Here is a 21,788-nt window from a genome sequence, read left to right as displayed (position 1 = left end):
TCTGCAAGTAAATTTAATTATTTGCAGTCTGTAACGGTTAAATTTTAATGATATGTCAGGGGGTAAGAGACAAAAGAGATGCAGAAGGACTCCTTCAGCATTTAACCTAACCTAGATACTTCCTGTTGTTCAAGAAAAATAAACATTTTGTTTTTTCGTTTACTTTTTGTAAACAATTCATGCATGCTCGTTCTCTCTGTATACTTCTTCAAAATCTTGACTTGTCATGACAAGACCTAGCTGTATAAGCTAGCTTAGGCTTGATAAAATCATGTCCTCTTCCTTTAGAAACACTTCAAGATTCTTGTCCTTTAGGACTTCAATCGTCTTTGTGGGACCCCATTGGGGTTCATGGCACGCTGTTGGCCCAATGCACAAGAGCAAGTAATTACCACAGAAGATAAGGTTGGTACAAGACAACGACCGTGTCAATTCAATCTCGCACCACTCACTCCTAATGATTCAAATGCACATTTTCCCCCTTCATAAGCTTTAAAGACCACCTTAAAAACCTTATGCAAACTCCAAATTGCCACACTTTGTGCACTGCTCTCTCCAGAAGCAAGGACTTCATAAGCTTCCCCCCTATAAAAGAGACTCAGACGCAAGCCAAAGCTCTTACCCCTCCATTGCGTAAGCTCTTCACAATTTTCTTTTTCATTTGCTTCAAAGATCGAAACTTCGGTTTAGAATTTGATTCGACATTGTCACGCACAAATCGACATGACGGCGAAGGAATGCGGCCACCAGGAGGAGGAGGAGCACCGCCTCTACCGGCAGCTATTCTCCCTCTTCCTGGGCACCATTGTCCTCATCCTCTTCATCATTTTCCTCATTTTCCTCATCCTCCGCCCCGCCAAACCCGCCTTCGTCCTCCGTGACGCCACCATCTACCAGTTCAACGCCTCCTCCATGCCGAGCCTCCTCACCACCAACATGCAGGTCACGCTGTCGTCCCGGAACCCCAATGAGAGGATCGGCATCTACTACCAAAAGCTCGACATATACGCGTCGTACCGGGGGCAGCAGATAACGCTGCCAACGCTGCTGCCGGAGAGCTACCAGGGGCACAAGGAGGTGATCGACTGGTCGCCATTCTTGTACGGGAGTGCCGTGCCGGTGTCGCCGTTCCTCACGGGGGCTTTGGAACAGGACCAGAATACGGGGAGTGTGCTTGTGAACATAAAAGTGGATGGAAATGTGAAGTGGAAGGTTGGAACGTGGATCTCAGGCAAGTATCATCTTCATGTCAACTGTCCGGCTTTGCTGGTGTTTAAAGAACCGACTGGTGGTATCGCCGCTGGACCCTCCATGAAGATTCAGATCACTCAACACTGTACTGTTGATGTGTAGAGATCAACACTGTACTGTTGATGTGTAGAGAGAGAGAGTGTGTGTGTGTGTGGAAGTGTTACATCTCACTCTCTCTCTCTCTCTCTCTCTCTCTCTCTCTAAATGTAATTTGTTTGCTTTTTCCTCTCTTTTTCTCTCCCCGTCAAGTGAAAATGAATCAACTGAAGTAAATTTCAGTTTATTTTCTTTGTTTCCTTGTTCATCTTCTGGCTTCGTCTAGCTCTCCTATGCTTGTTTTAGGCAATATGTCTTTTATGTGCTATTAAACTGTTGCGTGTTGTCTAAGTTACAGCCCTAATTAGAAGTGCCGTACCAAAGCAATCGTTGAGGGAGGACCAACCGAGACGCCTCATGATGAACTGGGTTTGGTCAAGCGAGATAGGTTAAAGTAATTTTCTTGGGCGCTGCTTATCTTTGTCACACGTATCAAGAAGTGATTTTATAAGATCTATCGAGCAGCATGGATCATGGATCGTGTTCAACGGGGGATTGCATCGTATTCATGCAACCCTATTTGAAATTTCTATGAGTTCATACTAAATTTAATATGCAGAAGTAAATTAATCTTGCACTGGTTCTATCATTAACCTTTCTGAGCATCTTTTTCCCAGTCTCGCCATATTAAATCTTCTCATTAATGTAAACCCAGTATATATTAATCCTTCCAATTTATCTAAGGGAAGTCAGAAGTTTCATCTAATCATTGGTTAGATCTAACTTTGGTCGAGATGCTCTCGAAATAACCACTGATTTGCTGCAAACCCCGTCAAGCCCACGAGTGAAAATCGATCTCAACCATCATGAATCTACTCATGTGACCAACTTCTATCGGTTCTATAAGGGCCTATTTGTTAGAAATAAATGTTAAAATTTATTTTTGTTCCTTAGAATAACTTTTTTTATTCTTTTATTTCAGGAAACGAAAAAAGAATAGAAACCTATTTGATAAAAATTTTGTTCCCGAAAACAAAAACAAAAAATCTATATTTTGTTCCCAAAAATAGATTTGAAACAGAAACAATAAGTAAAAATAGCTTCTCATTCTTGAGAACAATTTCTAGAATTTATTTTCTCTCTCTTCTCTTTCTTTTTCTTCTTCTTCTTCTTCTTCTTCATTTTGGCCGATCACCAGCCTTGGCCATGGCTAGAGCCAGTGACCGGCAAAACGAGGGCTAACGACCTTGCCAAAGTGTCGTCAGCCCCCGGAGACGTCAAGCCACGGCGAGGCTCATTGACCTAAGCCTCGCCATAGCCGCACAAGGCTCGGCCTCCCCAACGGGCGCGAGGTTGGGCCTCGCCAACTAGCGAGACCAAGGCACCATGGCTGGTGAGGGTCCGGCGAGCTCGTCGGACCTCACCTAACTAGTTGCTAGCCACGGCGGTAGCCACGACCGGCCAAAGAAAAAGGAAAAGGAAAAGGAAAAAGGAAGAAAAAAAATAGAAAATATAATAAAAGAATTTTAAAAAATTAAAAGAAATAAAAAAATCTAAAAATCCTACCAAACGTATTTCTATTTTAGGAGTAGAAATTTTTGGAAGTTACCAAACGCGCTATTTTTTTGTTCAGAAATTGTTCCCAAGAACAAAATCAGAAAAAATCATTTATCATAAAAAGTAATTCTCGGAAACAGAATTGTTACTAAACACGCCATAAGCAATCAAAGTTAATTATTAGAAGACAAACACCTCCCTCTTCAACTTTCCAACTTTCCATTTCCATGATTCGGAAAGAGGAAGTCACCCACCGTCTCCTCTTTCGAACTTTACAGATCAGAAGAGAAATGAGCTTCAACAACCTTCGCCATACAGCAAGGTGGAATTGAATTGCCACCACCTAAACCGGGTGGGTCGTCACATTCCATCTGCTACAGCAATTTCATGCAATCGCAATAAATCTGTCAAGGCCTGCTTACATAATAGTCCTTCGAGTTCGTAACCACTTCAGTTCAATCGTTCACAGTTCACATGCGATGATGTGGCAACCGTCATGAAAGTTATCAGAAGGTCAGGTCGTAGAAATAGTTTTTACTACACTTGACTTCATGAGGTAGCTACAGAAGAAAAAGCACATCTTCAGGACCACATGAACCGAAACCGTTCCCAGCTATCCGGCGTTCAAGTGATTGCACATACGCCAAAGTAAAAATTATGTCTAGTTAAGATGTCAAGCATGAACCTGTAATAACATATGCACAAGGATGGAAAGGCCATAGTGTGAACTCTAAACACAGCTTTGGCTTGGTGCCACTCGCATATTTAAAGCCATAGTGCAATAACGCACACGTACAGTCGGTGATTTCGAGCACAACACCATGTAATTGCAAAACTCACTCGGAGAGACATGCACATGATGCTTGTACTTGGAATAGACATCATCACTTGAAGATGTAAGCACAGCAGAATTGATGGAGTAACTAGCCCAAGAGTTTCAAGATAAGTGGAGAATAAATACATACGGCTGTAGAAAAAGCAGAGACATCTCAGGTAACTCTGCTTAAGATGTTTATTCACAAACTGGAAAGAGGGGACACATTCCATCCACATCACACGGGGTAGATGAAAGCAATATTTTGTCCTTCAACGATCATGTTCTGTTGCGACTGTCGCTGAAAAATTTATTCATGAGAAAACCAGAAAAAAAACTTCAAAAACTCTCTGTGGCATGGAATAAATGGTAACTCTGCTCGTTTAAAGTTTTAAGTGGGCTTAATTTGATATGGTTTCAAAGGCTTGACCTATAAAGTTACACGGGCATTCTGAATCAAAGAACTCAAAACTCTTCTTTTGAAGAATTAATCGGTTACCACCGATATTCCTAGGATTGTATAACAGATACCCACTTCAGAGGGTTTGCCACACTCTCGACTGGAACATGTTTCTACACAGTACAGACTCTACTGAAGGCCTCAGCAGCTGCCAAGAAGACAATTAATTTATGGGCTCCTTGGGGTAACCCTTTTCCATGCCAAAAGCAATGGTTCGAGGTGAAATTAAACACCAGGATAATGAGCCAACATGGAAGAACACGCATGATCAGTTGTATACTGACTGAAAGTCACGTTAGAAACATACACAAAACCCCCAAGCGTTGCTCCACTGAGAGAGCTGGAAATTGCTCAAGCCATCATTGTTCTTTAGTCTTCTTCCGTGCCAAGAAGCGTTCTTTAGCCGCAGCAAGAGCATCCTGACTTCTTTTATGATGGTCAGGCAGTGGTTTATTGGAGGAAGATGGTTCAGGTTTTTCTTGAGCAGAAGCATCAGTAGCCTGTTTCTCATGGATAGCTTCAAAACTCTTCTTAGAGTCAGGAGAAGCTTCAGCTTGAAGCCCCTCTGGCATTCTAGAAGGTTCTGCATCAGAGTATGTGGTGATAAATGAAGAACCTTCCCCAGAAATATTGACATTCATTTTCTCTTCGTGCTTCTCAGGCTTTTGCAACTCAACATGCTTCTCAGGCTTTTGTAACTCAACATGCTTCTCAGGCTTCTTCGACTCGGCATGCTTCTCCATTTTTCTTGACTCGGGTGCACTAGCACCAAACGCAACATTTTTCTCAAGATTGACATAGAAGTCAGTCAAGTCTTTCTTCTTGGTTACCTATAACAGAACAGCAAAGATATTAGAACGCAAAATGGTACTAGAAAGCTTCCCAGCAATCAGCACATATTACTTAAAAGTGGCTGGCAAACTCCATCTAGAAAAGAGGACACAGTATAGGGACAAAAAGTCTGCAGCGAGCAATTTGACTAACCAACAGACTCCTGCATTAAAAACTTATCCTCTCTACCTATCTATCTATCTATCTATCTATCTATCTATCTTTTGTGAGCACGTGCCTTCTAGGAAAACTTGTTTCCACAGTGATCGATATAAGATAAAAGAAACTAGTTGATATTAAAGCATAACAAGTGATCAAAATTCTCCGATAATTATGGTACAAATGCAGGTAAATTTCGGTATGACTGTAAATGTGATTACATGAATTATAACAGGAGTATCATCATTGACTTCAAGTAAGGAAAGATCTGTAAAATCAGTCTGAACTTGCTGGCGCTCATGATGCATACTGCTGTATGTGCATTGTCAGTTATTCAATTGTCAGTTATCACAGGAATAACTCATTAATGCTGCCAAAACAAGCGATTGACAATTCAGATTTTATTATGGAAGGCTGTTAACACAATGAATTTACCCCAGAGCCTTTATCAACACCTAGACTGGCCTCTCCTATAAAGCAGGAAACTTTTTGTAGGAACTCAGAGTATGGCTGATCAAGATGCTCAGACAAATGCTGTAGAGTACAGCCAGCACTAGATGACAGGAAAAGATTTTTACTAGACATGATATACAAGATCATCACCATAGTCCCATAGCATCTATAGCAACTAAACAGAGCCACATGGAGGCATGCAAGTTCAACAGGAAAAGAAACATACATCATCTTTCTCTTCTCGAATTTGCCGTAGCCGCTCCTCCTCCATCCATTTTGCTTGCTCTGCAAGTTTCCTTTTATAAGCACCCGTCACGAATTTGTCCTTGTCAGCATAGAGGTGATCTTCTTTGCTCCTCTCTTTAGCCAGCTTTCTCTCATATACTATTTCCTGTTCCCTCTGTCGTTGTTCTGCCTTTTGAAGCAGTTTCTGGATGTATTTAGGCTGAAAATGGGAGAAACTCATTGTTCAGACCTAGTCAAAAGGAATAAACAGAGAATAGAAGAGAAATAACCCAAAGGATAATCTTAGATTGACATCAAATTATAAGGGAAAAATCAAAGTGAAAGATGTCTGCTGCCCCATTAAGATTTTAGAAAATATCACCCGCCTTTTCCAAAATTATCACCAGTATCAAATACCCGAACTACAAAAGCAGATTTTGTGTTAACTAGTAGAGAAATATCACTATAGAGAACCGGCAGCTTCCAACCACAGAGAAAAGAAGTTGATGGCCCAAAAAGGGAGGAATGTTGGGATATGCCATAATTCCAGTCATAAAATGTTACATATTCCTACAGTTTCCCCTAAAAACCAACTCTATAGGATTAGCATATAGGAAAATCACTTGACCACCTTTGTCTCACACCTCGTGAAAAAAACTAGATGGTGGAAATCTCAAATCTCATGTAAGTCATTGCGGTAGTTTCCGACCATAAATAAGACATTCCTGATGAAATGTGAAAATTAATGAGTATTTTAACTTCAAACAAGAGGATATTCAATCATAACCTACATGATTTAAAAGATTTGACTGGCCATTTTTTTTTCACCCAGAATGAAAGATAAGAAAGCGGGTTTCTTTTGCCCCCCAATGGATTTAAAGTTAAACAACAGGGCACAAGGGGGTGCAAACCCATATACAAGAAGAGCTCCAAAAACTAAATTCATAAATGAAACAGCTCCCGTGCTGTAGTTCAAATCCAGGATAAATCATCAACTATATCAACCAAGAAATTTACATCCATAAGCAAAGTTTCCACTAAACCAAAGTGTAAGACTTTAAGGGAACTTCCAATAAGAACAGGAATGGGAGATTTTAAGCTGGAAAAAGTAAGCGGGCGGGTTTCCAAATAGCAGAAACAAACAAGAAGCTTCTTCCAGCACAAAAAGATTCAATCTGGAGGTAAACTAACACAGATTTTCCCTGTTTTGAAAGCGTATGCTACTCAAGCAAAGATTAACACTGGATGGAGTGCACTCGCACTAAGAACTCTAAGCATGTTTTGAATGTGGTCTTGAAAAACTGCATAAACTAAAAATTCTTTCGCTTTCAAATGCATCCAACATCACAGAAATTCATACATCGGGACAGTCCAAAACTTGATGACGAAGCCAATTCATGAAAAGAGATCCTCAAACAAACTATCCATGCTCATAATTCACAGATCAAACGTTTGATACTAAGGACAGGACAATGTAACTCTTGCTTAACCCTTCGGTCCCCACGAATGAGACGCGACTAACCCTTCCCTTCCCAGCTCAACAAACAAATTCCCGCTTCAAACTCAATCGCGAATACAAGACAGCAGAGAGCGAGTTACCTTCCTTTCTTCGCGATCCATGGCTCGAGGTTGAGCAATCTTCGCCTTCATGTCATCATAGACGCCGTCATAATCGAAGACCGACGGATCCTCCTCCAACGCTTTCTTGTGCTGTTCCTCAATCTTCGCAATCCAAAGACAAGCGCATGAGTGAAATTCCGAGAAAAAGGAAAGACGACATGAAGAAAAGAGGAAGGGGAAACACGGCCGAAGAAGCCGAGGACTAGGGCACGGCAAAACTCACTTCTCTGAGGGCCCTGTTCTTAACAGACTGGCGCGCGATCTCACTCTCGACGCCGTCGTCGTCGTCGTCGCGGAATCCCGCCGGAGGGGGCAGCGGCGGCCGGGTCGGCTGCTTCTTCTGCTGCTGCGACGGCGGCGCCCGCAGCTGCAAGCCGTACTTCTTCATGCCTTCCGCGCGCGGGTGGCGTCTGGATCCGACGCGACGAAATTGGGGGCGGCGGGCGAGCTATCGGCGGCGGGCGGCGGGAGAAAGGGGCGCGAAGCCTGGTCGGCCACGGCGGCGCTCGAGCTTGCGGGAGGCGCCGTCGCCGAGATGAGAAAATATTCTTCGTCGATTTTACAATTTCTTCCGCCTCTCTCTAACCGTTTGATATCGCTTGAATTTTTGTTTTTCACTCAGTCGGCGACGCATTTTGATTTTTCCTTGCTTTTTCTTTTTTCTTTCTGGCTCGAAACACTTAAAAAAATTAATATACATTAATCATTTCTACATAAATTATAGCAAAAAATCCAATAGTAATTTTTGTTTGGAATCACGGCATAACCCGATCTTACGAATTGTCGAAATTTGCAGGTGCTTCATCTTTCTCAGTAATATTAGAGATGAAATCTTAGAGCATCATTTATCGAGAAATTTTATTCATCCTTTTTTTTTTTTTTTTGGTAAAGTTTATTCATCCTTTTTAGTCATGGCATTCTCTTTAAAATTTGAGCACGAAATATATCACCCTAAATGTCCAAAAGACATGAAAATTTTATGCGAGAAGTCACGTGGCCACACTTAAAATTTTGAAAGGTTGAATGGAAATTTTCTTTTGGATAAAAAGTTAAAGAATCATGACTTAACTGTAAAAAATTAAAAATCAAAAGTTAAAAAGTAAAATTTGCGGTGAGAGATAACTTAACATTATAATATACAATAATAAAACTAAAATAACTCCATTTTCCATCGCTATAATTTCAGCAACTAATTTCGAAACACAATAGAGTAAAAATAAAATAAATAAGACAAAATCCGAGGAACCAAAATCATTCGCCGAGGCTCCGTCGCTCGATTTCTTTCTCTCGTTATCTAGAATCCTCCGTCTCGTCCTCGTCTTCTTACAGCTTCGAAAGGTTAGTCCTCTCTCTCTCGGTCTCCCCGAAACCTCGTCAAAATTGAGGAATAATCGCTCGATTCTGCTGAAAGTTAAGCTTTGTTGGATTGAAACGATGGCGGGATCGAATCTTCCTTCGCGTTGTCGGGATTCCTTTCCCCCAGAAGTCGAGCTGTTGCCTCGTGGGACCGTCAATCAGTAGCCAAAGTTACTCCTTTTCGGCCGATTAAGTATTGACAAACGCGCATTCCGTGGACGGAATTTCTGGGTCTGTTGAATTTGTGGGGAGGGAGTAGGAAATGGGTTGGTTCGGTTGGACTGCGGTGAATAGATGGACTTCTCGTGCACTCATAGTTGTCTTGCTTTGGCCAGTAAAGTTTGGAGGGAAGTCGCCATAGACTGGTTGGAGTAGCTTAGTTGGAAGATGTTTCCATCGATCTGGCCCTGTATCTTGATCTGAACATTTATGTGGGAATGAAAAGCGTGGACTGGATTGGTCACTGTCATTAGCGCCATCATCTTTTTGCCTGACTCCGTAGTCTTCTCTTTAGTGCTCCCTTTTGCTGGAGAAATCGAACTGTTCTTGCATATGACAAGACTGTGAATCAGCAGCCAATCCCAAAGATAACTTTTTCTTAGCTGATTTAGTGCCGACAAATGTGTGATTCATGTAGGGATTGGCCGTTGTGGTAAATGGGTTCAATGGGACTCTGATGACAGTTATGTGCCTTATGATGATGGAGATGGAAGACAATGGAGCCTAGTTAGAGTTACTTAGGAAGAATAAGCCATCTGGCCTTTTGATTTAGAATCTAATGACATTTCCCATATACCTTAAATCTGTTTGAACAATTATTTTGGGAAGAAAGGATTTGGTTGCCGACATTGCACTATCGCCTTTTGCCTGATTATATGGTGTTTCTGTTTGAATTTTTATCATGACTGTTAGCTGATCTTCAAAGGAAAGAAGCCATTAACAATGTGCTGGTCATGAAAGCTTAATATGCATTTGACTCTGCACAAATGTCACAGAAGAGGCCAATGCCCCGTGTTACTCAGTTTCCTTGCTATTTATGAGTGCCTATGTTCTAGTCTAGGCAATGATTGCCTTATAAGATGTTCTTTCCATCTTTGAAACATGATCAGTGCTTGCAAAATATGCATATTATAGCTTGCCGCTCCTGTTTTGTCATACTTGATTTGCAATTCATGTTATTATGTCCATGTAATGCATTCCCTGCTTAGTATTGGTCTTCCAAGCTTTGCAAAGTATATGTTTCTCCAACTTTTGTGAGTTTTTGTCTCTCTGCTTACATAATACAACCTTTGGAAGTAACCGGATGGGATCTTTATAATCGACCCCTTTTTCAGATTCAACTAGAGTGAATGTGAAAAACTGGATTTATAGAGTTGCCATTTGAGCCCTCCTAGGAAATGTCTGAATCTTTTGCCATTTCCAATCTGACTTCAGTTACTCTATATGCCTGGTGATGCTTGTCTGCTGTTGAACAGGTTCTTAGAGCATGGGGAACAAGCCTGTGAAACAAGAAAGGGAAGAGATTCTTGTGAAGATCGTACCCCCTCTTGACCGAGCATACGTACGGTGGCTTGCACGGGACCTAGAAAGGATCCATGGCTTCACCCCAAGGAAACCCTGTGCCGTGAGGCCGCCAGACCACTACATTGAGTACATGCGCTTGAATGGGTGGCTGGATGTAAGCTTGGATGATCCTGATCTAGCACACTTGTTCAAGTAGATAGATCGGTTTGCAAGGTTTCGTAGTAGAAAAATGTTGAGCCAACTGCTGGGTACCCTTTCAAAAGCGCGACGAGCGCAACACTCGGCATGTTCTAGTGTTATTTCTTGTGCAAATGGATCGTGAGCATTCATTCAGATGAGTTCCCAGCACTTGAGCTCTTTTCCAGCAGGAGTTTTGTTTCCTTCAGTACTAATGGAGGGAAAGAATATCCTCTTATCCCCAGCTTTTTCCCTTCTAGATGGCTTTCAAATTGAATTGTGGAGAAAAATAATCAAAAGAGAAAGCTGATAAGGCTGAATTGGCTTAGCCAGGCAAACCATCAAACTGAAAATTTGGGATCATTCTTGAATACAGGAGATCTCTATTATTGTGAAAGGACGTGGTCTCATGGAAATCCAAATGATTAATAGTTGGAAATCGACTCAGCACACGCGTTAAAAGCCTGTAAGGTTCTTTAGAAAATTTAATGTAATTTCATTGGTAATGAACTTTGCAGTTTGGATCCTGACAAAACTAGGCTTTCAAGATGCCATTGGGTGCTCTTCGATTAATGTGGAAACATCTAGCTTTTCTCTCCCGAATTGTAGGGTGATTCTAGTACATTCGAAGAAGTCATTTATTTATTTTTTTGAGCTAAATTCGAAGAAGTTATTAACAAGCTTGAAATTTTCGCTTTTTAACTGTCTCTTTGTCGATTTAGTATAAATAGATGGTAAATATCATTTTTTTAGGCTCTATTTGTCTTTTAGAAAAATTGCAATATTTTTAGGTGTTTAGCTAAGACTTGAAAATAAACGAAAAAATATTAAGGCATTGGTGACTTGCACAAAATAGCCAACGAACCCAGCATAGGCACCGAGGTCTCCCAAATCCCCAATTCTTGGGCACGAGCATGGCCACTAGTCTTGGGTCCATCGAAACCAAGCTTAAAACCTCTGTGTCATGCCCAATTCCCTAACGCTTTAGATAAAGTCTACAAAGGTCAAGCCTAGGTCCACAACACTCAAGCTTGGGTCTATCCAAGTCGGACCTAATGCCCAATTTCAAGACCCTAGCCCTTAGGCTTGGCACAATCAAGGCACCTAGGACTTTGGTATCAATGCCCTGCCTGGGTCCCATTGAGGCTGAGCTTAATACCCTAATGCTAATGTCCCGTACTTGGATCTATCAAGGCAAAGCTAGGATCCTTCAAGATCGGGCCTAGGTCCCTAGTGCTTGAGCCCAAGTCCTTAACAACCAAGTCTAGGCATGGACATTTGGGTCCCAAGCTTAACCTCTATGGACTTGTGCTTAGATATCACATGGGCCTCAAGCCGAGCCCCAATGCACCCCAATATGATAGCTAGGATCCCAAGCAAGGCTTCAGTGGACTGGGGTTCGAATGCTTGGGACCTAGACACAGGCGTTGGGATTTGGAGCGTGACCTTGATCAAATTAGATGTTGGCGCAAAGTTCTATGGTTTGGTCGTTGGACCTGAATTCAAGCATTAGGAACTTGTCCCGGACGGTCAGCGTCCCGATTTCGACTCTAATTTGACACAAAATACCGTTCAAAAAGATACAATTAGCGGCATTCCTATTTTAATATTAATTTAATGCGAAACTCTTAATCCGTTCTAAACACGATTTCGACACTTTATCAGCAGCCAAAAAAGAGAAAAAGAAAAGGCATAAAAAAAGAAAAAAAGGAAAAAAGAAAGGACGACTGAGGTGACGTGTGCGAGTGGCGTGCTGAATGATGAGAAGTTGACATCTTGTGGTGGAGCAGTGGTTAGGCGGGCGGGGAGTCGTGGAAACTGGAGCGCGTGGTGGATCCGCGCGCGCGTCGCCTCACGCGCCGGTACGGTTTCTGTGAAGTTCGCGCCAAATTATCGCCCCGCACCCCCGCTCTTTTCCAGTTACCGTGCCCGATTGATTGGTCGCCGTTCGTCGAAAGGGCGCGTAATCCGCCCACGATTCGAACCGACTCCATTCTGCGCGACGAGAAAAGCTCGACCTTCATCCATCGAGGGAATCGATGAAAATTGATTAATACGACATAATGTTTATGTCACATTTTCATTGATTTTGTCTGTCGCATTATTTAAGCCTGTTAAAATCTCATTCAAATTTAGCCGGCAAGATGATTTTCCTTTCGAATTTCTAAATTAAAAAGAAGAAAATGCCGATTATTATGTTTTATTTACCCATCTCGAGGATTAGGGCCGACTTTTGCATTAAGCAATTAACTCCAATTTTTTGTTCCCGTAAATACATAACCTCATTAATCGTCTCGAGAATCTATTTGGGTTATAAGATGATCCATGTTCCGACAGGAATCCATTCCCTCAAATTGCGTAGCTTCAATTTATCGAGTTTATCAGTTAGGATCAGCTCGCCTAGCAATGAATCATTGAGGAGTTTGTTGCAAAATATTGTATGATTCTTCTCTTACCCCTCATCTCCTTTTAGATTGAATACATATGATAACCCAAAATTTAAGATACTTTCTTACCATTAAGGCTAAGCGAGAGAACGGGACCACTCATAACAGTTAACTAACTGCTGATTAAAAGCATATTCCGTAATCCTTTTTTTAATGAAAAAAGAAGTTGATTATGAATTTGCAAGTGCTCTACATAAGCTTTTGGGAGCATGCCTTCCATTGGTTACGTTTATTTTCCATGATCAATGTAGATTTTCCCAGAATTATAAAAAAAAAAAAATCACGTAATTTAAGTGAGATTGGGGAATTGTGAATAAAAAATGGGAAATAGAAAAAGGGGGAAGAAGGGGCGGGGGCTTCCCTCCACATCTATATCCGAACCAAATTCCCTCCTCTGCCTCTCTCTTCCCTCGTTTTCTGCTCTCTCTCTTTACCCGCTTTTTATTTTGTTTCCTTCTCCCTCTTCCTCCCTCCCTTCCTTCCCTCCATCCCTCCATCCTTCTCCTTCCTCCCGCTTTCTCTCTCTAGAACCCCCACCACCTTCGCTTTCTCTCTCTAGAATCCTTCCCCCGCCCTCTCCCGCCTCCGATTCTCGGCAGCTCCTCCGCCGCCGCCGGCCGCCCTCGCCTCCCTCTTCCCGCCCTCCAAAACCCCAGCTCGCCGCGCCACCGCGCCGCCGCCGAGTCCTCGCCGCCGATCTTCGGCCCCGATGTCCGATCACGCGGCCCCCAAGCAGCCGCCGCCGCCGCGCCAGGCCCCGGCCCAGCCGAAGCCGCCGGGCCCCCCCGTCGTCGACCGCCACCAGTTCCCCTTCTCCTCCGTGGCGAAGCCGCCTTTCGTCGCTCCCCCCGACTACCACCGCTTCTCCCCCGAGGCCCCGCGCCGGGTCGCTGATCACGAGGCCGACGCCCTGCTGGTTCGATCCCCGGTGAGTGGACCCCTCCCTCTCTCGATCTCCGCGCTCTCGCGCTTGGCGCGCGGTTTTCTTTTTTTGGGGCTTTTGCCGATTCGCGGCGAGATCTGCTCGGGTTTTGGCGCTGGTGGCTCGTTTTGAGCTCGGCTGATTTGGATTTCGTCTCATTTTGTCGGAGCGATGCGTGCGGTCCTGATTGAGGTTCCAATATTCGATCTTTGATGTTGGTCTTACTAGCTACAGTGGGTTCGATTAGTTTTGATCATAATTGGAGTGGCTCCTCTTTCTACGAGGAGTGAGTTTACTTCCCAGAGTTCATGATTTCAAGGTCATGGTTCCTTTCCTAGGAGTCGGTAAAATGCAGCTGCTGTAGAATTAGTGTATGGACTTTAAACCAGTTGTCTTGAAAAGGGTTGTGGGGCGAACTCACTTCCTTTCGGTAATTCGAAAGACTGTCAAAGTCGGTTGCATTGCTGGTGAATACATCGACTTTACAGGGAGACAGAGCGCTGGATTGGGACAATGGACGTGTCTTGGACCCTAGCAGTCAAACCTGCATCTGAGGGACAAGATATTAGTCGTTCTTGTAGTTTTTCAAAGCCAGTTGCTGTCATTCCTGTTGTGGTGATTCTTCCGCATTGACCAATCGATTCATTTTTCAAGTTGATTTTGGATTTAAGTTCTTTGTTTTGTTATTGACAGGAGATCCTCAACTATCTGTTGGATTTCCTCCCCCTCTCTCTGCGGGGGAACAGGAAAAGGTTGAGTAGCTCCATGATGTTGGCAGTATTCAATTACCTAGAAAGACTCTGGTCATCTCTTAGTTATATTATGTTAAAATTAAGGGATTTCTTTGGCTAAATAAATCTATAAGATGCACTCATGAGTCATGAGTACTTCTTCATGGTGGAGTTATACAGATTACCCTTACTCTTGCATTGACAATGGTAGTACTAGCGTAAAAACGGGGTTTGCTACACGTCAACACATGGGTGGTTAAAATTTTTTCAGATTCTGTGCTCTCTTTGAGTTCGAGTAAAGCTAAGTTCTACTTTAAATCACTGTTAGATAGAGGAAGTTGAATAAATTTATCAACTTATTGCTGTGCTACACAAATTGCTTTCATTGGGTTAGGGATATAAAATTTTGCGGGGAGCTTGAACTCTTCTATCCTTTTAGGGAACTTTATGCTTGTTCTTTCATAGACAACACAACCTAAATCATCCTTAGTTCATGTTTCATGTGAAACTGCGGCTGTCTGTTTCATGAACTTTCTTCTTATTTGTGTTCCTTTGAATTTTTTTAGTTTGCCTTGTGAACTCTTCCTCCATACTTCTTTACGGGTTCTTTTCTCAGCCTCTTAAGTGGCATTCTTTGTTTTGTTTCTCTTTTGATGTCTAAGGAAGCTGATGAAGTCTAAATCCGTTTCACACATGTTGTCACACACAAATGAAGTCCAGATATATATATATATATATCACTGTTACATATCATCCGTGTTAAATATAAGTTGTTCAGACATGTTGCTAATAGATTTCAATATGGCTTGATCAGCAACTGAAGCGGAAAAGTGACATGGTAGATGGCAAGGCAGAGCAAAATGATTGGTCAGCTGGAGCTGGTTATGCTGAGGTTGTTAGTAGTCCCGTTCAGACGCCTGTATCAGGAAAAACAGCTAAGGGAAATAAAACTTCAAGGATCTCAAAGAACAATAGATTAGGACCTCAGACTCCTATATCAAATGCTGGTCAGTTGAGGATCTCTAGTGTGTGTTCCTTTTTCATTAACCTGCTGCTTAGCTCATGCATAAGCCACTTACATAGGGAAATAAGGATACAGTATATAGAGTTTGCTTTTGCCCTATACACATTGATCCTATAATAATTTCAATAGTATAAGATTGATTCGGCATTTATTGATAATTTTGTAGGTTCTCCATCTGGCAATAATCTTACTCCGGCGGGTCCATGTCGTTATGACAGCTCTCTAGGTAACTTGGGCTTTTGTCAGACAATTGAAAGACAAAACGAAGCACATAAATTATGTCATTTACAGTATTTTGTATTTCTCTTGCAGGTCTTTTAACAAAGAAGTTTATCAACTTGATAAAGCGTGCTGAAGATGGTGTTCTTGATCTAAATAAAGCTGCTGAGACTTTAGAGGTAAGTGTAACTGTTTCACTTTCTGCTATATCTCATCTGCTGATGCGAGGTACTTTACTCAAGGATATGATGTTGCTATAGGTGCAAAAGAGGCGAATATATGACATAACAAATGTCCTTGAAGGCATTGGGCTCATTGAGAAGAAACTAAAGAACAGGATCCAGTGGAAGTAAGCAAATGTTTTATTGGACTCTTCATATTTTGATTTTAATAGACTTAGAAAGTGGTCCTAGCAAACAAGTGGATGCTAAAAGCTTGGTCTTCTATAAATCAGGGGACTGGAGGCTTCAAGGCCAGGGGAGATTGACGAAAGTGTCACAAGCTTACAGGTATCCATGAATAGATCTTTTTTTCATGCTAATGCTTCGATGACTTTGGTTTTAAATCGTAGAAGCTTTTGTACACGTTGGCACTTATCCAACAACGATTCTTCTTCCTGCAATTTTTCTTTCTTCGGCCTTTATAATTAAAATGGAGATTGTTATCCAAAAGTATTATGGGCTCAGTGATTTCAACTTGCTTTCACCACTGTCACTTTCATATTATCTAGGTCCTTAGACATTATTACTAGGTTCCTTGACACTTTGCTTAATCTCATTTGGCAATTTATTTTGCAGACTTTGTCCACACCCCCTATAGAAAGAATTTAGGGAGACATTACTGACTTTCTAATCCAAATTGTTTACCCTTTCCCTCCATTGTCAGGCACAAGTTGAAAGCCTTGGGGTGGAGGAACAGAGGCTGGATGAACAAATAAGGTGGGTTATCTTGGAACTGCTCATGTCAATTCTCTCTCTATGATCTTTTAGCCCTTGCCTATTGTGCTGAGGCAGCTACATCGTTGCAGAGAAATGCAGGAGAGATTGAGGGATCTCAGCGAAGATGATAACAATAAAAGGTAGAATTTGACCCTTGAGGACTTAGTTGATTGTGCGGATCTTTGAATTGACCACCATTACCTTTATAGGTTGCTTTTTATTACTGAAGATGACATCAAGGCTTTACCATGCTTCCAGGTTAAAATCACTCCTTTGCTGTATGGGGGTAGTATAAATAGGCATTTTTCTTGGTTTCTGTGCTTTCGCCAGCAGCTTTCACCTAAGCTTATTGATTATATAATGCACTGCTTTTGTCAGAATGAAACTCTCATTGCGATAAAAGCTCCCCATGGTACAACTCTGGAAGTTCCAGATCCTGATGAGGTAAATTAAAACCTGATGAAGTTAGTATAACTCATTTTATGTACCTACAGAGACCTCCTTTGATGTGTAAAAGCATTGATAACAAGTGACCTTTTTAACCTTATGTCCCCAGGCGGTTGACTATCCCCAAAGAAGATATAGGATTGTCCTTAGAAGCACAATGGGTCCTATAGACGTTTATCTTGTCAGGTACTTTCTTTTTACCCCTCTTTTTAGGTTAGCATCACTATTGCCTCTTACTTGTTCATAAATTTTGCAAAAGTATGCTCCTGAAAATGGTTGGTCAGCTGTTTAGAAAGTTCCAACTTCCACATACTTGATCACCTCCCCATGACATTTTTAATTACAGTCAATTTGAAGAGAGATTTGAGGAGATTAATGGTGGCGAGGCTACTCCAAGCATTCAACCTAGAGTTAACGAGAAACCAGTGACAACTATGGCCCAGGAAGACTGCAGCAGACCGGAGAATGAAATGCCAGGCCAACTTGCTGACATAGCATACTCAGATTTTAGTACCTCCCAAGACATTGTGGGTGGATTTATGAAGATTGTTCCCTCGGATGTCGATGTAAGTGTTCCTGTAGCCTGCCTAGTAATATGGCTTCTTGAGGATGGAGGTTCCAATGACAAAAATATTCGTTTCCTCAGTGGAATTAGAAAAATGGCCGGTGTTATATACAATGTAGAGTATCCGAATATGGGACGATTAGAAACTGCAGAGTTCTGTGTTCATCTATAATATGCTGGAATGTGAATTCTTGCATTAGTAACTCTCACTTATTTGCATTATTACTTTACCTTCTCCTGACAGAGCGTTGCAGATTATTGGCTCTTATCAGACGCAGATGTTAGCATCACAGACATATGGAGGGCAGAGTGTATCCTTTTGCTTAAGATGCTTCATTTTGCAGCCTTATTTTCTTCACCTTTTATTCTCCGTTGTCCCCACTGTGCTAATGGTAATTGAGCCTCCTTAACTTTCGCTCATAGCTGGAGTTCAGTGGAATGGCTTGGGTTCACTTCATGATGACTACGGCATGGCTAATGTCAGTACCCCTCGGGCCCAAACACCACCATCCAATACGACAGAAGTACCTGCCGCCACTTCTCCGGCAGGATGAAAGGCATCAACTGTTTTGGTATTCATGGACATGTTTCACATCCGAAACAATGACATCTCATCGTCTCCTGGACATGTTCTGTCATGGAGATTGCCAGGTTCAACAGTTTGATGGAGGCAGCAAATTCCATTCACCTCATCCCTCGGAGTGCTATAGGGAAATCCGCTCGGTATATTATACCCGGAGGTGACAATAGTTGAGGAGGTTTATGTACAGATTAGCCTGCATAATCTCATGTGATTTGCGAGCATGTAATAAAGCGCACATATTTTTAGGCGTATATCCATGTATATTATTCCATGTCGTGGTTTATTAAGTGAAGCATCAGATCACTCTCCAGCTCTTCAAGAAAATGGGTACCTGTTGCATTTGTATGTGGCATCTGACATTGGAAGTAGGTTTCTGTAAAGAATCATCAATTTTTCTGCCTTGTAAGATCTTCACAAGTCATGACGGAAGAAGTTTCCATTATTAACTTAAGTAGACTCGATTAATCAAAGTTTAAAAGACAGGAGGAGCTCACAAAATAAGTTCCAAGTTCATGCTTACGGGAAATACTTTTCTGTTTTCCAGTACTCTTAATTCATGAGTATTGCGTATTGGCTCTAGAACAGGTTCAAGAGATTTTCCATGTGCACAACCCAATGTTGTGCGGGCGAAAAGGCATCATAACTCCGATAAGCCATAATTTGTGCCGAGAAAAATGTTAGAAAGTATGTTCTACAGCTATTAAGTGTAATGATACAGAACCATGGCTAGGGAGTATCAGAACATCTATGTGCAAATCACTTCTCCTTGTCAACTTTCTTCCCAATCCAACCGGCGACAATGGGAGTGAGGGCCACGGTTGGAGGAAACCGAATTGGGGACGCGGCTTTGTGTGCGGCATATGCCAAAGCAAAGGTTCCGACCTTCTCTCCGGTCGCATCCAGCGAAATTCCCACCTGCAACCAAAGACCCCATGAACCACGACTCCAACCAAACATTCCTAGGTAATCTGCAAAATGCGCAATGCCTCGAAGTTGCGAATTACCCTCTGCAATAGAGCTTGTACGTCGATGCCGGCACTGATGAGGACATAACACAGCGAGAATGAGATCAAGGAAAGAGTAATGGATGTAGCTAAGTATGCTCCCCCATATTTCGCAAGGAGTTCCTTGGCTTGATCTGTCTTTGACTTCTTCTCATCATCCCCCTTTTGTTCCTCTTTTGAGCTGAAAATCTGCACATGATCAACAAAGAACATTTGCTAATCATACTTCCAACTTCCTAGCAAGAGCAACTTGTCACTATTAGCATCACTATATTGATAACGGGGTTTGGTAATGTTCGTCTGCACCAGCAAATTTCAAATATTATTCATGTTTAAACTGAAGAGATCATAAGAGAACTGACAATCAAAAAATTAAAAAGGTATTAGGCTTTATCCTAGCCAAAAGGCCATGATTGGACGGCCAGAAATACCTAGGGAGAGAGAGAGAGAGCAATGGTTTTATCCTATCCATTCCAACAAGGCCTAGAACGAATTTGAACATGACGAGAGCTAAGAGAATGAGCCCAAAAAGGCAGAATCAGGCTGCAACTCGCTAGCTTCATCAATTCAAAACATGACGAGGATCGCCAAGCGGAGAAGAAAAAGAAGAGGGAGAGAGTGAGCTCAAATTCACCTGCCAGAGACCAGCTTCGAGGCCATACTTCTTGGTGACTTCATCCGCCGAAGCGGACGACGGAGACGGGTTCCGGGCTTCCTTCGTCTCCTCCCTAAGGGCCCTCACCGCGACGCGACTCGAATTGGGCTTGCAGGGTCTAGGCGAAGGAGCGAAGAAGCGGTACCCGTCTCGCCTCAAGCGAGGAGATGAAGGAGAGAGGGCGGGAAACAAATTCACTGCCTCCATCTGTCAGCCGAATCAAGAAGACCCAACTCCGAAATCCAGCTTCAAGCTTTCGATCATTCGAAAAAGACGAAAACTCGGTTCTTGTGATGAACTGAGGGAAAGCTTTCCTCACCCGACCACGAGAAGCAGTCAGCAGCGAAAGGCAGAAGAGGAGGCTGGAATTACATTTGTAGCCCGGAATGAGCCTTATCTTCTCCTCCCTGCTCTTGCTGTCCACAGGGTTATTTTGGTAATTGCGTGGTTTAATGTAACTTGGGTAATGCCTCAACCAATGGCCAGGACAGGAGCCAAGTAGCAAGATGAGGACTACATACTCGCAAATACAACGCTTTTCTTCTTTATCGTTGTTCTCTGTCACTAGTTGTGCTAAACACATACATACTCGCAAGATGACGAAAATTGCTTCTTGGGAACCTCTATTGACATCATGCCGGCCTTGCCTCAGTTGGACATCATCAATATAAGACAGCAGAATTGTCCTCACCAAGCTTTAAGTTTCATTTTAAACTTCGCACCACATCTCATTATGTCTTTTCAATGGAATTCGCCCGATGGGGGCAAAGAACTGACCTGTAAGCACAAGGAGAGATATAGGAGAAGACATTAAATTTGGAAAAGCTTGGCCATTTGATGATGTTCAAGAATAAGTTTGTGGTATGTGTTTAGGGTTTGCGACCATGCACCATAGCTTCCCGTATTTATATTGCATGTGCACCTAAAATAAGGAATTCATTCAATTAATTTTCCCCCTATTCCAGCACGGGCCAGACATAGGTTTTGATCGAATGAAATCGTTTGATTATATGCAGATTTCAAAGATTTTTTTAGCCACTAATTAAGCAAATGGAGTTGGGGCATGTTCAATGGACGGCTTATTCTTGGGTTTACGTGGAAATTAAGATTACTGGTATGCATATTATTGGGGAATTGACATTAGAAGTGCTATTTAACTTTCATATAATGCTTATTTTAATGTTACAACTTTTATCCAAATCACTTAAATGTCAAATTAAAGAAAAAATAATCATTTAATGCTTTCTATGAGAAATTCCGGCTTTTTATTAAAGAAATCAAGTCTTAACATGAATGATGAGATAGCCATTACATACCTAAACATGCTGCACCTGAATTTTTCTCTGGAATAGACAAATCTCTCTATGTTGACTTGGACTATTTCTTGTTTGCTATTCGCACTCCATCCCCTGCTCACTTGTGCAGGCGCTGTCTCTCTCTCTCTCTCTCTCTCTCTCTCTCTCTCTCTCTCTCTCTCACTCACTCAATTGATGCAATACAAAATTAGGGTTCAACTCAATGTTTGGAGGGAAAACATAGGGCTCGGTGGTTTGAGGGCAAAACTCAGGGCTCGGAGCCAAATCGGCAAGCATTCTATTTGTTCTCACCTTGGTCTTGGCTTTTTTGATACGAACTTGAGCAGCTTCCGTTTATTCTCTTCTCCATCAAAGTTAACATACAATTACAGCTCGTAATTAATGGTTGTGGGCTTTAATATATTTTCTTTTTAAGGAACGATTGCGGTTGAAAATGAGAAAAGTGCATACGCATTAAGTGTGTTGAAAAATTGA

The 21,788-nt window shown here is 42.1% G+C and overlaps 5 protein-coding genes across 5 annotated transcripts; 3 read left to right on the top strand and 2 right to left on the bottom strand.

Moving 5' to 3' along the window:
* The first annotated feature begins 513 nt into the window (after positions 1–513).
* On the top strand, positions 514–1,599 carry LOC104421341 (NDR1/HIN1-like protein 1). The gene is made up of 2 exons (XM_039303780.1): positions 514–1,355; positions 1,386–1,599. The coding sequence occupies exon 1, from the start codon at positions 724–726 to the stop codon at positions 1,351–1,353; it is 630 nt and encodes a 209-aa protein (XP_039159714.1). The 5' UTR covers positions 514–723; the 3' UTR covers positions 1,354–1,355; positions 1,386–1,599.
* A 2,511-nt stretch (positions 1,600–4,110) lies between these two features.
* On the bottom strand, positions 4,111–8,006 carry LOC104421340 (nuclear speckle splicing regulatory protein 1). Its single transcript, XM_010033253.3, has 4 exons — positions 7,630–8,006; positions 7,386–7,508; positions 5,788–6,006; positions 4,111–4,948 (listed from the first exon to the last, which is right to left on the bottom strand). Exons 1-4 carry the CDS (start codon positions 7,792–7,794, stop codon positions 4,478–4,480), a joined length of 978 nt encoding a protein of 325 aa, XP_010031555.2. The 5' UTR covers positions 7,795–8,006; the 3' UTR covers positions 4,111–4,477.
* A 597-nt stretch (positions 8,007–8,603) lies between these two features.
* Positions 8,604–10,720, top strand: LOC108955734. Its single transcript, XM_039303781.1, has 2 exons — positions 8,604–8,744; positions 10,238–10,720. Exon 2 carries the CDS (start codon positions 10,249–10,251, stop codon positions 10,480–10,482), a length of 234 nt encoding a protein of 77 aa, XP_039159715.1. The 5' UTR covers positions 8,604–8,744; positions 10,238–10,248; the 3' UTR covers positions 10,483–10,720.
* A 2,690-nt stretch (positions 10,721–13,410) lies between these two features.
* Positions 13,411–18,662, top strand: LOC104421337 (transcription factor E2FB). The gene is made up of 14 exons (XM_010033249.3): positions 13,411–13,838; positions 15,378–15,570; positions 15,754–15,813; positions 15,900–15,985; positions 16,067–16,155; positions 16,261–16,315; positions 16,692–16,744; positions 16,834–16,884; positions 16,954–17,002; positions 17,123–17,188; positions 17,301–17,377; positions 17,538–17,757; positions 18,001–18,067; positions 18,180–18,662. Exons 1-14 carry the CDS (start codon positions 13,620–13,622, stop codon positions 18,308–18,310), a joined length of 1,416 nt encoding a protein of 471 aa, XP_010031551.1. The 5' UTR covers positions 13,411–13,619; the 3' UTR covers positions 18,311–18,662.
* Positions 18,663–18,943: 281 nt separating this feature from the next.
* LOC104421336 lies at positions 18,944–20,568 on the bottom strand. Its single transcript, XM_010033248.3, has 3 exons — positions 19,978–20,568; positions 19,344–19,532; positions 18,944–19,254 (listed from the first exon to the last, which is right to left on the bottom strand). Exons 1-3 carry the CDS (start codon positions 20,203–20,205, stop codon positions 19,096–19,098), a joined length of 576 nt encoding a protein of 191 aa, XP_010031550.1. The 5' UTR covers positions 20,206–20,568; the 3' UTR covers positions 18,944–19,095.
* Positions 20,569–21,788: the final 1,220 nt, after the last annotated feature.

This window comes from Eucalyptus grandis, chromosome 10, assembly GCF_016545825.1.
Source record: "Eucalyptus grandis isolate ANBG69807.140 chromosome 10, ASM1654582v1, whole genome shotgun sequence".
In the NCBI taxonomy this organism is placed as follows: domain Eukaryota; kingdom Viridiplantae; phylum Streptophyta; class Magnoliopsida; order Myrtales; family Myrtaceae; genus Eucalyptus; species Eucalyptus grandis.
Note: the sequence above shows the minus strand (reverse complement) of the source record. Positions and strands in the feature narration are given on the sequence as shown.